Source organism: Magnolia sinica, chromosome 13, assembly GCF_029962835.1.
Source record: "Magnolia sinica isolate HGM2019 chromosome 13, MsV1, whole genome shotgun sequence".
NCBI classification, from domain to species: Eukaryota; Viridiplantae; Streptophyta; class Magnoliopsida; order Magnoliales; family Magnoliaceae; genus Magnolia; species Magnolia sinica.
Genome location: NC_080585.1, coordinates 45,826,724 through 45,844,919, shown reverse-complemented (window position 1 = coordinate 45,844,919; position 18,196 = coordinate 45,826,724). Strand labels below are relative to the sequence as shown.

The 18,196-nt window shown below is 42.8% G+C and overlaps 2 protein-coding genes across 2 annotated transcripts; both read right to left on the bottom strand.

Moving 5' to 3' along the window:
- Positions 1 to 12,016: 12,016 nt before the first annotated feature.
- LOC131224264 (serine/arginine-rich splicing factor SC35-like) lies at positions 12,017 to 12,355 on the bottom strand. The gene has a single exon (XM_058219798.1). The coding sequence runs from the start codon at positions 12,353 to 12,355 to the stop codon at positions 12,017 to 12,019; it is 339 nt and encodes a 112-aa protein (XP_058075781.1).
- A 1,332-nt stretch (positions 12,356 to 13,687) lies between these two features.
- On the bottom strand, positions 13,688 to 14,771 carry LOC131224263 (cytosolic sulfotransferase 5-like). Its single transcript, XM_058219797.1, has one exon. The coding sequence runs from the start codon at positions 14,693 to 14,695 to the stop codon at positions 13,688 to 13,690; it is 1,008 nt and encodes a 335-aa protein (XP_058075780.1). The 5' UTR covers positions 14,696 to 14,771.
- Between the last annotated feature and the right edge of the window lie 3,425 nt (positions 14,772 to 18,196).

Sequence of the window (18,196 nt, the reverse complement as noted above, 5' to 3'; positions counted from 1 at the left end):
TCGTCACCACTTGATGAAGGAACTTCACCTCCTCCTACCAAAACTCATACTTCTTCAGCTTCGCATACAGCTGATGGGAGCGAAGGGTCTGCAATGCAATCTTCAAATGCCGCTCGTGCTCCTCATGGGTCCTCGAATAGATTAGAATGTCTTTGATGAAGACTATAACAAACTGATCGAGATACGGACGGAAGACCCTATTCATCAATTGCATGAAGACCGCGGGTGCATTGGCCAGTCCGAAGGACATGACTTGAAACTCAAAATGACCATAACGCGTCTTGAAGGCCATCTTCAGAATGTCCTCCTCTCGGACCTAAATCTGATGATAACCGGAACGCAGGTTAATCTTCGAAAAGACATGTGTACCCTGTAACTAATCAAATAAATCATCGATCCTCAAGAGCGGATACTTATTCTTGATCGTGACCTTGTTGAGCTCACGGTAGTCTACGCAGAGCCTCAATGAGCCATCCTTCTCGGTGCTCCCCACTGTGAACTGCTCGGACGGATAAAGCCCAACTCGCGCAACTTGTCCAACTACTTCTGCAGTTCCCATAACTCTAACGGTGCCATACAATACGGGGCCTTTGAAATAAACGCGGTACCGGGCACGAGATCAATCTGAAACTCGATGTGTCGATGACGTGGTAATCCCGAAATCTCCTGGAATACATCAAAAAAATTACAAATCACGGGCAGCTGATCAATACAAGCGGCAACAGACTTCTCAATGGTGTAGGACATCAAGTAAGACAATGGCTCTTCCTGGGGCTTTGTAATGATCTGAAACTGCGGTAAGCCTAATATACAGAATGTAACTGTCCTCGCGGAGCAGTCCAAGATGACATGGTACTCGGCAAGCCAATCCATGCCCAAGATAACGTCGAAATCTAACATCGGCAGCATGTACAAGTCGACGGCCAAGAAAATCTCTCCCACTAACACAAGGTAAGATGAACAAAAGTGGTCTAATACTGTAGACTTCTCCAAGGAAGTCAATACGATTAACCCCTCTCGAGCAGACTCTGTCAGCAATCTAGTCGAATGACAGAATCCCTCGGACATAAACGAGTGCAATGCACCGGAATCAAATAAAACTCGAGCAATGCATGCAGAGACTGGAAGTATACCCTTTACGACTCCTCCAGATGACTGTGGATCCTGCTGAGCCACATACAACCTAGCCTGAGCCGGCTGGGGAGGTGTCTGTCCCCTCTAAGCATGTTATTGGTGCTATTGTCGCTGAGGTGGTCGAAACTGTTGCCTCTGCTGCTACGGCCTCGGAGGCTGGTGCTGATGCTGCTACTAAGGGGGCCTCGGTAGTAGGGGTTGTTGTCGCTGCTACTGTGGAGGTCTTTGTTACTGCTGTGGTGGAGGCTGTTGTGAACTTCTCGGCTGCTGCTACTGCTGGGGGCAGGGACACTCCCACATACGGTGCCCAGTCGCATCGCACCCAAAACAGGTGCCGGTGAACTACCTCGGAGGTGGTGCTGGAGGTGCTGCTGGCACTTGGAAGGCTAGGCGACCTATGTGCCTCTACTGTGGTCGACACTAATAGGAGTCATTGGAGGGAGCCTGCCTCTTTCGATCTCTCCTCTGACCGTGATCAGACTGAGAACCAGCCCACTTAGCATGAAAAATCTAGGCCTTCCATACCACTCCCTCAAAAGTCGGGAGCTCATGCCCAATAACATGGTCTCGAAGATCGTAATGTAAACCGTCCTCGAAACGGTGGGCTCTCTGTCCCTCATCTTCTACCAAATATGGTGTAAATCTGGACAGTGCTATAAAACGAGCCGCATACTAAGCCACCGTCATATCACCCTGCACCAAGGCCTCAAACTCGGACGCTCGCTGTCGTCGGATGTGATCAGGAAAGTACTGTCAATCAAACCGATCCACAAAATCCTCCCAAGTCCACACAAAATCGGTGCCTACTGCTCGAGAGATTGATGTCCACCAGTGCTCAACCTCACCATGGAGAAGAAATACTACTAATCGGACTCGTCGCTGGGTCGTATATCCTATCGTATCAAATATCTTCTTTAAATCGGAGTGCCATCTCTCAGTTACTGTCAGGTCTGGCTCGCCCTGGAAACGCGGGGGATCGAGCTGTCAAAACTTTCATAAAAGGATACTTGCATGCTCCTACTCTGCCTATGCTGGTGAAACAACAGGGTGCCTACCTTGCCCCTGAAGGGCGGCCGTCATAGCCTACAACATCTACTATAACTGTGAGGCACTCACAGGTACGGTCGGATCCGCACGAGTCTCTAGTAGAGGAGTGGCATCCTTAAGCTGGGGAGTCAGAATCTTTAGTGGTGGAGTAGGGATCGTAGGTGGTACTGCGGGAGTCTCAGGTGGTGGAGCGGGAGTCTCAGGTGGTAGATTTGGGTCACTCTCTTGGCCAGCATGTCCTACAGGAAAGAGCAAAGGTGCCTATCAACTTTGTAAACTCTCAAAGGCACGCACGTTAAGGGTCTGTAACAAAAGATCACTAAGCTATTCAAACTTCGGGACTTACTCATTCATAGCAGACATGTAATGTTGTTTTTAGTTATTCTCAAGTTATGTTCTGATACCAACTTCTGTCACCCCCCAAACTCAGAAATCGGGCTCACAAAATTTCTGATCGCCGAATCCGACGCCGACACTTCCGTAGTACCCCATTCTCGGCTCCAAGCGCCCATTCGCCAGGTTCCGATCCTGGGATGCTACGAGGAGGATTTTTAACATCAGTTTGATTCGTAATAAGTATAACCAAAGGCATAACCCACAAACAACAACCAAAAACTCCATTACATTTTCACTATAATAAAAAATTTATAAGTACAGTGCGTATAAGGGAAATATAATGATGATTGACAAAAGCTCCAAGATGATCTGATATGTGCTCCTACCTCAGCGCTGCTACGGTCTAACGTCACCTGTACACAACGGTCATGCATAAGATTAAGGAAAGCTTAGAGGGTGGTGAAAGTTTGTGCACAATATGGTAATACAATTATGCAATATCAAAGTAATGCGAAATATGTTGATGAATTCATGAATACTATTGGTCATACAAATGTCATGCGATGCAAGGCATGAATGATGTCGGCCATAACAAGGTCATGCGATGCGAGATACAATTCAACCACACTAATCCTCATCTAAGTCCACATATCAATACAGCTCAACTCTGGAATATCACCAGGGTCTAGTACCCTCCAAACTAGATTGCTGCCCCATCGCACGCAACAAGGTGAGTGGAAGAGACCTCACTATTTGTCTACCAATATTGGGCCCTACTCGTCGATAACGGACCCATTACTCAAGCTGGTTAAACTCAGCCTAGCTTTGCCCCCTCCACTTAGGTGGGTAAGGCCGCACCCCTTTCCAACCGACTACGACACAGTGGAAAGCACGGCCTCCTAGTATTTGACACTTGGCACTCATGCATCCACTCAGTCTAGACGTTGGAGTAACCTCTTGGTACCATAAGGGTTTAGGAACATTTACGCAGGGATATCTATAGCACCCCATGTAGAACAAGATTTTCGATATCCAATCCTGCCAACCACTATATGCCTGTGGAGGTTATGACCCTGATATCGTTAGGGCATACAATATACATGGCACACAATGTAAGATGCATGAATCACGCAATTCATTCATACAACAATCATGTGCGTATTGCGCGCTCATGTCAGCATCTCCCTTTTTCCAGGGAGTCCCATAACAATCCGCCCAATGGCATATGCTATGATTAATCACTCATCTCATCATAAGCATGCAGATGATAGTATGGGCATGTATTATGATGTTGTGTTGTCACATACTCATAATCGATATCGATAATCGGCGTCGGCCTCAATAATCGGCACCGATAATCAACATCGATAATCAGCACCGATAATCAGGGTCGATAATCGACATCCACCTAGATAATCCATCATATAAAGATTAGCACTCGACTGTAGTTATATCAAATCTGATAGCATGGAGTCATCCATTTATGGTGAATGGGGCCCACTTGTTTGGGTTAACCCACTAAGGGAATGATGAGAATGGGCCTAACAAGGCATATGGGAAGGTCACAATGTAGACATCCAACCATCATTGCCTATCAATGTGGACATCTAACCAACATTGCTCCCAAGGAGTGGCCTACATAGGGCTAAACATATAGTAGGACCATGGCCTCACGTACAATCATGATGGGCCTCATTTACGTCACATAGGCCTCATCATCTGAGCCAACATACATCACATCGAGACTCGAATACACATCAGGTGGGCCTCGCACCTGGGCCTCATATGTATCATATGGGCCTCGAATACATCACAATGGGCTCGCCCATGGGCCTCAAATATATCTCAATGGGCCTTTTATGTCAAGTGGGCCACATCACATGGGCCACATTATATGGGTCGCACCAACGGACTTCATGTACATCAAATAGGCCGCACTGATGAGCCTCATGCATATCAAATTGGGCCCACCCATATGAATATTTGAGATCCAACCTATTCATAAGTTAACATAGAGATAAATGAAGTGAAAACAATATCAGCTTAATTAGAAACTACCATGGCCCTTAGAAGTTTGAACGGTGGATGTCACTGTCCACGTTAATTTTTTTGATGGTGGGGTTCCACTAGAACTCTAGATCTAACCCATTCTTTTGCTCATGCCATAAAATGATATCTCAAATGGTTGGATGGTTTGTATACAACACATGCATCATGATGGGTCCCATAGATAGACAGCATGGATGGAATAGGTGGGACCCACGGAGCTTACTGCCATGTACAACAGCTGGTAGTGGGGCCCACTTGCTACCGTGTATAGCAGCAGGTTGCACGGCAACAGGGTAGCTATATAACTGTCGTACATGCAGCTATCGCTGCTTTTAAGCAAGGTAGAGGTGGGTCCCACGTAGGGCCTACCCTTATGTATATTATAAAAAATATATAATATATATTTAAGGTATAGCTGCTGCCAATGCAGCTTTATGCATTAAAGGGAGAGGTGGGTCCCATGTAGGGCCCACCACAGCATTCAAGATATAATTATAATATAATATATAATATATTAATATAATATAATATAATATATTAATATACCAACCCGTCCAGGCCTTGGACGGCTTGGACATACATACATCACACGTGGGTGGGTCCCACGTAGGGCTCACCATCTTATATATATATATGATATAATATATAATATATAAAATATAATAATATATATATATATATATATATATATGTGTATATGCTGACGTCCAAGCCCTTGGACGGCCTGGACAGTCACATACATCAAGCAGGGCCCCACGTGGGGCGTGGGTCCCACTGACCAAGGATGGTGGACACCACACATACATGATGGTGTGGCCCACCCCAATGGATAGACGGCGTAGATGGGTCCCATTGTAAGACCCGTGTCCTAATCCGTACTGTTCCGTTAGCTTCCGCGGTCCTTCCGGTCAAATTCCGGCAACCTTCGCACCGTATTCGGTATTTGCGCACGATCCTAAGCCAGGTCCCGCGCATCGACGTCGGCTTGGTCTGAAAGTTATATCATAGCGACCGCGTCGTCGCCGCTGTTCCAACGCCGTGACTTGCGCACCGAACCGATACCCAGGCTAGAAGATGCCGATCAGCGTTTATTCCGAAAAAAATACGGCGCGTTGCGGATTTCGAGGGAATCTCTACTATTAGTCCCATCAATCATCCATTAAAGCATCCCATACCTCAAGTACATCAACCCATCCCTACCTTTTACAAAAGTCCACCATTCTTTCCACCTCACCACTCCTCTTTTCCAAATTTCAACAACAACCATACACCTTTTCACAAATTTCAACCCAAACCATCCCCCATCACTCCATCACCCATCTCTTTCTCTCTCTCTCCCTCCCTTTACAACTATCTCTCTTATTCTTTTTTTTCAAAAAAAAATCCAAATCCAAGAGAGAGCACCATGAGTCCCCCATGGTGAGAAAACTTCATTTGTGAGGTCCACCTTTCCCACCCCTTCATCTCTCATCTCAACCATCCATTTCTCATCTTCCACCATCAAAGAGGAGCTCAAGGATCTAAGGAAGACAAGGGAGCAAGAAGATCAAGTGGTGGGTGCCTTGATAGAGTAGATTCTCATATTTTTAAGATGGGCCAAGCGAGGCCAACCGATCAATGGTTTGGATCTCACTTTGGACCCTAAGATGTGGCCGATGGCCCACTTGGATCATCATGATCATTCCATGATGGGGCCATTCTCCATGGACCCCATCATGATGTTTATTTTCTTGTATGTTTAGGGTCATCTAGACCATTTAATTTGGTGGAGAAGGGATCTCCACCGTTGGATTTAATTTTAATGGGCCACATAAAATGGGACCCACTTGATGTATGATTTAGTGCAAGGGAGGGCCCATAGTGCCGGGGTCCCTCCATCACACGGTCTCACTCTCTATCTCTCTCCCTTTTATTTTATTTATTTTATTTTTATTTTTAATTTTTTTCTTTTATGTTAATGAGGTTATGTGGCCCACTTGAATGGACCCCACCATGTAGTATGTATTTTATTGGGGCCCACCTTATATGTGTACTACCCACACCATTCATCAGTGGTGGCCCACCTGAGCAGGCCACCTTGTAGGGCAAACCGTCCAGCGTCTCTGGACGCTGGACGTTTAATGGGGAAAACACAAATGCTAGCTTGGTTCAAGGCTTTGGGTGGCCCACTCATGTAGGCCCCACCTTGATGTATGTATTAAATCCGTGCCGTTCATTCCTTTCCTAAGACAATTTTAGGCGTTGAGCCAGGAGGTGGGATCCATCAGACCTTCAGGCGGGCCATACCTTACCAAAAGGTGGTTTTCACCATCGAAACCTTCCCTGATGGGTTGTACATTGAAATATGTCCAATATTGGACTTGTTTTGCTCGTAGTGAGCCATAGAAGAACAATGGACGGAGCGGATTCACTGGATGTGGACCCCACCCAAAATCAGAAATTTCTCAAAACCAAAAAAATATATATATATAAAGAAGCGCATCGCTGCTTGTCAGCGTGCGGCACCGCCAAAGACGCCGGCGCCGGCGGACGTTGATCGAGCACCACCCACGGCCTGGCGTGGGCCCCACCTCGACGTTTATGTGCCATCTAACCCGCTCATCGGGTGGGCCACTGTCCTGACATGGGCCCACCCCAAAATTTATGATCCAAGACTCGGGCGGCCCACATCAAAAGAAATAGTGTGAATTAGTGTCTACCGTTGGAACCCCTTTTTGGGCCCACAGAAGTTTGGATCAGGGTGAAATTTATTTTCACCCTTCACCTAGTCTGCTGGACCTTATCAACGGTCCTGGATGGAATATAAACATTATGGTGGGCCCCACATGGAGCCCACAATGATGTAAGTGTTTTATTGCCACCGTCCGCCTGGACGGTGGAGCCCACTGTGTACGTGTGTGCGTGTGTTGCTGCGTGCGTGTGTGTGCGCGTGTGTGTGTGGGTGCATGTGTGTGCTGGCGTGTGTATATATATATTTATATACAATATTATATTACATATAATATATGTTATATGTATAGATATAATGTTATATTATATATATAATATCATATGTTATATATATATATAATATTGTATTATGTATAATATATGTTATATATATATATAATGTTATATTAAATATAATATATATATGTGTGTGTGTGTGTGTGTGTGTATATATATTATATTATATATAATTTATTGATGGTGGGAGGCCCACCTCAGTACTCATGACCCATGGTTGAGGCCCACTTTGATGTATATATAAGGCCCATGGGTCGAGGCCCATTGGATGTAATGGAGCCAATGAGTTGAGGCCCATTTGATGTGCACATGGGGCCCAATTGGTGAGGCCCATTTGACACGTGAAAGGCCCATAAGCTTAGGCCTATTTGATATGTTCTGAAGCCCCCGGGTTATAGCCCATTGCAATGTACATAAGGCCCATTGGTGTGGCCCACTTAATGAATATAAGGCCCATATGACTTGGCTAATTGATGTATTTAAGGGCCCAATGGATGTACCTAATGTCCATTGCAATGTATGATCCCAAAATAACTTATGAAATGATATTTGTGGCAGTCGTGCCTTGGGAGCAATGTTGGTTTGACGTCCACATTGTAAGTGTAGTGTGGTTAAATGTCCGCATTATGACCTTCCCTTGGGCCCACTGATAGGCCCATATGTGTAATATGTAGGCCGTCTAGGCCCGTCTTCATTATGAGCATCATCCACCCCATATGACATATTTAATTCCATGATTCATGATCATATGCATCATACGTATGCTTGATATGAGAAATGACTGATCATAGCATAGCCTTCGGGCAGATTGTTTAGGGGCTCCCGTACAGGGGATGTTGCCCTACATGAGCGCACGATACGCGCAGGAATTGCTGCATGACTGAATAGTGTGATTCATGCATTCGCATTGTATGTTATGATTACTGTACGCCCTAGCGACATCAGGGTCGTAGCCTCCACAGGCGCATCGTGGTTAGCAGGATTGGATACCAGAAATCTTATTCTACATGGGGTGCTATAGATATCCTTAGGTGAAAGTCCTCAAACCCTTATGGTATCAAGAGGTTGCTCCAACGTCTAGACCGAGTGGGTGCATGAGCGCTGAGTGCCGATTACCAGACGGTCGTGGTTTCCACTGTGTCGTGGTCGGCTGGAAGGGGGTGCGGCCTTACTCGCCCGAGAGTCGGAGGCAATGCTAGGCTGAGTTTGACCAGCTCGAGGAATGGGTCCGCTATCGACGAGCCGAGCCCGATATTGGCAAACAGATAGTGAGGTCTCTTCCACTTACCTTATTGCGCGCGATGGGGCGGCGATCTGGTTTAGAGTGTACTAGACCCCGGTGATATTCCAGATCTGAGCTGTATTGATATGTGGACTTAGATGAGAATTTGTGTGCTTAAGTTGCATTTCGCATTGCATGGCCTTGGTATGGCTGACATCATTCATGCTTTGCACCGCATGGCCTTAGTATGGCTAATGACATTCTTAGCATTTATCGGCATGTTCCGCATTACTCTGATGCATGATTACATTATCACCTTGAGCATACACTTTCACCACCCTCTAAGCTTTCATAAGCTTATGCACGACCGTGCAGGTAGTGTTGGACAGCAGCAGCGCTGAGGCTTGGACGCGTGGCTGATCTTCTTTTGGAGTTTTGGTCTATATTCATTGTATTTCCCTTATGCTCATTGTACCTGTAAAGTTTTTGATTATAGTGGAAATGTGATGGAGTTTTTGGTTGTTGTTTGTGGGTTATGCCTTTGGTTATGCTTATTACGAATCAAACTGATGTACAAATCCTCCTTGTAGCATCCCAGGATCGGAACCTGGCGAATGGGCGCTGGGAGCCGAGAATGGGGTTCTACGGAGGCTGTCGGCGCCGGATTCGGCGATCGGGAATTTTGTGAGCCCGGTCTCCGAGTTTGGGGCGTGACACCCATAGACCCTGCTGACGTTCACACTTCACTGCTAGCCACTCCTAGTAGGGAATCAATGCCAAGAACTTAACGTTGAAATGAGGTATCTTTCACTCAACCAACCACTTTAGCTATGGATCTGGGTCCCACGTCAAATCACACTTCACTGCCAGCCACACTCACCGTCAGTTCATACTTCATTGGTTGGCCACGTCTAGTGAAGTTTGGATACACACAGGTATCATGGTGGGTCCCACATGGACGTGGCCCACCAGATTTGGATCAATCTGATATTTGTGTTTCTCCTACATCCAAGCCCACCCATAGACGGTCAGCAAGGTGGGCCCTACGAATGGGATAGCGTGGGTCATACATCACAGTGGGGGCCATAATACATAAGAAAGAGAGAAAAAGAGTGGGGGGAGAGAGAGAGAGAGTTGAAGAGAGAGAGGAAGAAAGATTTCGGTGGTGATGGAGGGGCCCTGCCACTATAGGCCCCTCTTGTTGCAAAGCGTAGATCAAGGTGGGTCCCACATATATGGACCCTTAAATAAAAAAAATGAATGAAAGACAAAAATCTAAGATCATCCACCATCTTTTTCTTGCTTCCTTGGCTTCCTTTGCTCCTTAGCTTCGATTCTAACAGAAGAGATGGAGTTTTGATGGTTAAAATGGGAGATGAGAGGGTAGGAAGTGGGCCACACACAAAGCTCTCTTAGAGGTTTTGAAAGAGCTTAGATGTGTGATCTTTCAGGTTGCTTGGAAAATGGTTTGAGAATGAGAGAGAGGGTTGTAAAGAGAGAGAGAGAGAGAGAGAGAGAGAGAGAGAGAGAGAGAGAGAGAGATGGGTGATGGAGTGATGGATGTAGTGAGTGATGGGTGTGTAAGAACTTTTTGACTTTAGGGGTAGATGGTGTAAGAAGGGTATGGGGTGTGTAAGAACTTTGTTGACTTATGGGGTTGCTTGGGGATGGGTGTGAGGTGATGTGTACTTGACATGATGGGTTTGATTGATTGATTGAGGTGACAAGTCGTAAGATTCTCTTGGATTTTGCAACACGCGACGTTTTCCTTGAACTGAACGCAGGCCCACATCTCCTAGCTAGGGTTCTCCTCGGCGCTCGAGATGCGGCATCAGAACCGCAGCGACGGCGCGGTCGCTAAGGTATGAGTCTCAGGTTTAGTTGACTCGGGTTGACAAGGCTCAGCTTAGGATCGCGCGTAAACATCGGATAAAGGTCAAGGGTTACCAGAATTCGATTGGGAGGATCGCAGGAATCTCTGGAATGGTACGGATTAAGATACGCGTCTTACAGCATACTTGGCACTTACCTTGTGCACACACTTTCACCACCCTCTAAGCTTTCTATAAGCTTATGCACGATAGATGCAAGCAGGTGGCGTTAGGTTGTAGCAGCATTGCGCATGGACCGTGCAGCGGTCGTCTGGAGCTTTGATTTTCAATATATGTATTTTCCTTTCAGCATTGTATTCAAATATTTATATTAGTGGATATGTGATGATGATGTTGCCTTTGTGATTTGGGTAAACGGTTATGCTTCTTACGAGATAAATGTACGTTGGAAAATCCTCCTTGTAGGATCCCAGGATCGGAATATGGCATATGGGCGCTGGGAGCCGAGAATGGAGTACTACGGAGGCCGTCGGCACCGGATTCGGTGATCAGGATTCTCGTGAGTCTGATCTCCAGGTTTGAGGCATGACAAGGGTTCTCTGTGGCAATATTACAAATAGGTTGTAGAGGTACAAAGAGAATACCTTGTGAATTGTGGCCAGACTTCATGGTCCCTGGAGGAGGTTCTGCATTAGATGTTTGAGGAGGATCCGAAGGCCGAAATGGATGCCTGAAGACTTGCTCTACAATTGTCAAGTGGAGATTAGCTAGGATCCCAACTACCCTGCATGAAGATTGTCTTCAACAGGGAAGGAGGAGGGATATTCAATAGTACACCAGATTGGGTATTTAACCCCTTTAACAATCAGACTCTGAAGCTTGTTGTTGTCCATACCTGGCCGAGGGATGACCCTGACCCTGGCTCCGATTTGGATGAATCCCAGAACCGAGATCTATCCACTTCTATCACCTTATCGAAGGTACTCACCAAACCGATGAAAACTGATTCCAGCTAGGCGTGCGCAGGAATCCCATAGAGAGTAACCCACAATCCCTTATCGGAGGGTGTTGAGGAATGGCTCCAGGCTTCGACCTTGGAGAGACCCATCTTAGCGTGTAGGGAGCTATCTAAGAAGAAATGGGTAACTTCGAGCTTAGATTTGAAGGTGATGAGGAAGCGGTCCATTGCTATTCTGGCAACATCTAAGGCCGATGTGGTGAAGTTCGTGTCCGCAAGAGCTTGGAAGAGACGAATCATGGGGACGTCTTTGTCTAGAGCATGTCCCATAAGGGCAAGCCCTAGCTGCTTCAGTTTAGACTCCACTTGGGCACCATCCTCCACGAAAGAGGTTTTATCAGCTCGTTGTTGTTGTGAAGGGTTTCTGATTTCCTAGACAGAGGGATGGGAGGCCATATTTCTCCCTGCTGCAGATGTCTGGTTCTGAAAATCTGTTTTGGGGTTTTGAGAGGAGTTCGGAGCATCCTGTGATTTGGGTGGGGAAGAAGCCTTTCTGGAGTTGGCCAGCGCGACCGTGAGGATGCGGCCGTCCACATGTTTCACATGGAGAATCCCAATCGCTGCATAAGTGTCCGTAGCGTAGCGGAATCTGACGAATCCGAAACCTCGATGACGATTGTGCATGTCGTCCCATGGGGCGTAAACATCAAATATCTTCCCATATTTACCGAAAATCCTATGGAGGTCCTCCTCTGAAGTATTGAATGTCATATTGTTCATGAAGACGCTAAATCCAGGAGGATGCAAACTGTATGAGGAAGAGGTGGGAATTAGAGATTTGGAGAAGATGAATCTTGCTCTCAGATCCTTCTCTTATTACGTTTCTCTTTTTAACTGTTCCTCTTCTTTCAGCCAAGATCTATTATTCTTGATTATGGCTTATTCTTTGACCACGCATTAAGCTTTTAATTTTTCGATGCATTACTTTGTTGGTCATTTGATAACATGCAATATTAAATTGATGTCAACTATGATTCCATAAAATGTATTGGAGATATATTTTAGAAAATCTTTTCATACACTTATTATTATTATTATTATTATTTTATTTTATTATTATTATTTTTTTCACACACTCACGCCTAGTGGAATTTCACCACCTATGGGTACTCGAACCCTTGACCGGGTGTTGAAACTCTTGAGAGTCTACCACCCGAGCAAGAGTAAAGACCCTTTCATACACTTCTTATCTATCATCCATCGTGATATGCCATATGTCACTCTTTTATTGGACTTTCTGTAAATAATAATAATAATAATAATAATAATAATAATAATAATAATAAGATACTACATGTTGACCCATTGGGTACTGACATTTGCCTACTGTGTGTGTTGTTCCGCCTAATTTTCATATCTGGTGATCATCATAGTATGGCCCACCTTCAGTACGATAGCATATGTAACTGTTTGGTTGGAAATAAAAAAAATAGTTGTATCACAAGTCATTTCTCATGATTAACCCTCCATGGTTGATCATTTGTCATTAGAAAAGAAATTCCGCTGTATGTAGCAGGGAGTGTGTAGACACACGTATCTTAAATAACTAGATAACAGACAATACTTAAACAATGCAAATTACATAATGCAGAGGGTCCAACCGTAGATACCATATGAGGTCTCATTCCCACCATCCGATGACATAGGTGTGATCAATCTAAGCCATTGATTAGGTAAAGGCTCTGTGAATGTCATATACTAAAAATTCAGGGGAGCCCACTCATCAAGTGAGCCACGCATGTATATTGAATTTGGAATATTTTTCGACCATTGATTGTAGCAACCTTTTTTTACTATCATACAAATTCGATCAAGAACATGCTTACCGTGTAAACCAGCTGATAAATGGCCCCGATCTCTAAACTGCCTGCCATCCAACAGTGGGAACATAGGCAGTACATGTACACATCGGGCCTTACATTATATCAAAACCTTATAAACACAATCATAAAGAAAGTGGTTTACATTACAATACGTCCAACACTAATCAAACATGAAAGCATACAAGAATACAAAGAGTTTTAGAGAACAGTGAAATGCCCCCTAAATAGATATTGGGAACGTCAAACCATAACATTTCAATTTTTCTTCCGTGATCCGATCCAACCGTTCAATCATTTGAGTAGTAAGATAATTGGATGAATCACCAACCTCACCTCGCCTAAAGAAATGAGTATTCTCGAACTTATACTGGTCCTTCCCCATATGAGTCTTTCCGGTCTTATTCACGTCCAAATTGCTCAAATTCTCGAAACTACACAACCTTAATATATCATGAAGCACGCCTTCTCTATCCTCCTCAGTTGTAAAAGGGCATCCTATAAACTCCGCCAACCTTTTCAACAAAACCAACGGCTCTCTTTTCAAATTCTCGTAATTAAGAAACATTACCTTCTCAGAACTTTTTAAGCTTGCCTTCCAGTACCCCAATACATGGTCCCAGAAGGGACCACGCCATGAAATACCTGCACAGAAAAGGTCAAATGCATCTTCGAGTGAGATCGGTGATTGAGTCTCAGGTCTCATCTTGTTTGAGAAATGCCAAAGAGAAATGAACACATCTCTAGGATTTCTACAAAGATAGATAATTCTGCAGTTAGAGTCCTTAATGGATTGTGGCAATGATGTGTAAGGTGCATGCGTGGAAAAGAAACGAGGGGAGCCAATGCATTCAAGATCAGGAGTTTGTTTGTTTGTATAATAGTCCATCTCCAGGAAAGGTACGAGTTTGTGGGGATTGTTGGAGAGCAAAGGGTGCTGAGGATATGGGTAGCAGCCCCGGTTCATGATAGCAAATGCGAGTGCCTTGAGCCATGTAGTGCCTGCTTTGGGAATGGTGGCCAGTAGTAAATCGTTGTCGTGAGCTTGGAAGTGCCGTTGACATGCAATTGTTCCCAGTAGAAACCCTTCGCTGTACCAAAAACCTTGGTACTGATAGAGACGATGCTGCCATGAGTTTGTCGTTGGAAGGGAGGAGAGTAATTCCTTGCATCCATGGCTTAGTTCTTCTTTCTCTTCTTGTGGAGTAGGGGGTGTTTGGGACGTGGCCATGTGGATCGAATGCTCCTCGATGGTTGGTAATGGAAGGTGGGATTTCAAAGAAAGAGATTTTGTGGTATATACGGCCGCCTAGGTTTCGCACTATTATAAGAAAGAGAACAATCCTATTTCTAAAATGATTTATAAAAGCCACCTAAGCTTCCACTATTATTCATTTTGGCACCGACGGTCTGATGTCATTGAGTATAATATATTAAATTTTATAAATGACAAAAATACCCTTTCATATTTTATACTGAACGTGTGTGTTTCGTCCGCACCATAACTTCATTTTGTTGTATCATTTTAGGGCATGAGTCCAAAAATGAGAGTTTAATTTTAAGGCTCCTAAAGCTAAGTCCATTGCTCTTAAAATTTCTAAATCTGTTTCAAAATAAATTAATTCTGAAGTTGAAGATAATGAAGATGATATAACAATGTTATCAAAGAAATTTTATACACTGAGATCTTGGTATGGATTCCCTAATGGAGGTGGCTAACAATGATGTGTGAACTGATAGTGGGGTGTACTAACAAGCTAACAAGGAAAAGGAAAAAAAAAAGCTAAGAAATTATATAGAATTTTGAAAAACAAAAAAAGAACAAATTTTCAAAAACCATTTGATAAGAGAAAAAGGAAAATCTAATTCTTGGAAATCTAAAACAAAGGATAGTCAATGTTTCAACTATCATGAATATGGCCACTTGGCTAATAAATGCCTTAAAAAGGATAGGTCTAAAAGAAATGGCATGATAGCTACTTGGGATGAATCATTTGATTCTGAAAATATACTTCTGAGTCTGATGAATTAGACCAAGAAAATACAAATGAGCTAAAAGCCTTTAGCTGAGTCACTTCTTCATATAGCTGTAATATATTTGATTGTGAAAATCTCAGAAATGACCCTAAAAATAAACATAAAGACGATCTTCAAGATGCCTACAATGCCCTATACAGAGAGTTGTAAAATTGTTGTCAAGTTGAAAATTTAAAACAAAAAATATGCTAAACTAAAAGAAGAACTTGAGAAAACAGCTTTAGAAAAATTTCATTTTTCAGATTATTTTGAAAAAATAAAATTAGATTTAAGTTTTAAATCTTCTAAATTACAAAAACTAATCAAAATAAAAAATGAGAATTGTAAGTGCTATAGTTTTATGATCCTTTGGTTGTCAAATTTTGTGGTGCCAAAACCTCAATCTATATCTTATGTAGCTCATTGTTATGTATGTTTAAGACATTGCATCATCTCTTTAAAAAAACTTTGCCTCAAGTCAAGAACGAAGATCAACTTCAATTCATTTTAAGAAATGCAAATTCAAGCTACAATGAAAGAAGTGATCTTGTTCAAGACTTAAGTCTATGTACAACTCAAGATGAAGTGTAATTCAAGCTCTAGAAGATCTCCAGTTCTATGCTACATCATGTAAAGAGAACTCAAGCTTCACAATCTTCAAGGTCAACTATCATATGAAGAAAATGAAGTCTTGATGTTCATATCTCACTTTCAAGGTATGATTAACCTTAGATTGACCTTAGGGTAGGTCATTTTGTATACATAATTCAAATTGAATTTCTTTACATGTATTTGAGCTATTCTAAGACTAGTCCTAGCACTGCCTTGACTAGTCCAAGAAATTTCATGACCAGTCCTAAGGTTGTTGCAAATTTTCAGAATTTTTTGTTTGTCCACGACCAGTCCTGGACTCTATTCGACCGTTCGTGTGAACAGTGCCGACTCGTCCTATGATCAGTCCTAGATCTACGACTCAAATTACAACAACTAAATCTGGTGGCTCACGACCAGTTGTAGGGTGGTTATGACCAGTCGTGGAGGGATCACGACTGGTCGTAGACTACCTTCGACCAATCATAGAACGGTTTGATCCGATCGCGCTCAAAATTTCAAAATGTTATTGGTCCTACGACCAGTCATAGTGTCCACAGGACCAGTTGAAGGTGCGATTTCTGCTATTATAAATAGAGCACGAATTTAAAAGTTTCATAACTCAATTAAAGTAAAATCAAGGCATCACTCTAAGATAAGTTTGTGTTCATTTTAAGCTACTTTGTGCATATTTAATATTCCCCTTTGTTAGCTTTATAGATTTGATTTTATTTCTATATTTCAATCTGAATTGAAAAGAAGAATTGTGATATTCCTTCTTTTTGGAATCAAAATCAAATAGAGCTAACCCAACTGGTTTAATTTAAAATCAATTAGAACCTAGAACCATTTTAAAGTGAGTATTGGAATTGAACTTCTACATTTGAATTTCTACTCCGATTGGTTCTTCTAGGCTGCTACAAAAGGAGAAATCCAGGTATTTTACATTTGTGTAAATTTCCTTTATTTTGGTTTCTTTTGAGATTAAGCTAGAAAAATCTCATTGTGTTGGTTATCTAAGGAAAGCCAGAAAACTCAGAAGTAGGGTTTTTTAAATTGTGTAAGCCCATTTGAAAGACATAATTGTGAAGGTTTTAGGTGAACCTGAGAAACCTATTTTTATAGTGAACGCTGATATCCACTGAGTGAGGATATTAGGAGTGGAGTAGCAAGCTGTGTGGCTGTTGTTTAACAGTTGGTGAAGACACAGGCGAACCACTATAACTCTTTGTGTTTAGTGAATATGTGATTTATTTATTCTATCTTTTATCATTTAAGTTTGTGGGACATATGTGTGGATGTGAATACTTTAATATTTACATTTCAAACATTGTGGGGGATGTTGTAATAGTTTAATATTTCAATTCCTTGCTATTTATTTATTCCTCTTCAGTTTGAGTTTTTAATACAAAGAACTTTCTAAAAATAAGGTTATCCTGCCATAAACCCTTGGTTTTTATGGTGTAAGGTTGTCATTAAAACAACATTTGTATTAACCTCTCAATACTTGATTATTGAGGCTGCTTTTCATTTATGCTTTGTGAATTGATTTCTTTTATTTGACTATCACATTCTTTTATTCCACTGTTAAACCCTATTCACCCCCCTACAAGACATATAACTTGGCCTTTTCAAGTGGTATCAAAGCCTAATAGCTCGTTTTAATTCTTTATATTTGGATTTATTTTCTGAGCTAATCGATCTAAGCTATTTATAAGATGTCAAATTTTGATAGCCTTTCAGTCACTAGGCCTTCACCATTTGATGGCTCCAATTATGCCTATTGGAAAGCTAGGATGAGGATTTTCCTTAACTCCATGGATGAAAGCGTGTGGCAAGCCATAGTGACTGAATGAACCCCTCTTACCATTGAAGTAACTGGTATCGAAGGATCCAAATCTATGAAAATCTCACTTTATTTTTCTTGGACCACACTTCAGAAAAGTGAGAGTAGTGCCAATGCAAAAGCACTAAATGCAATCACTTGCGCACTATCATTAGATGAATTCAAAAGAATTATATCCTATGATAATGTAAAGCAAGCTTGAGATATTTTAGAAATGACACACGAGGGAACATCAATTGTCAAAAAATCTAAAGTTCAACTCCTCACAACCAAATTTGA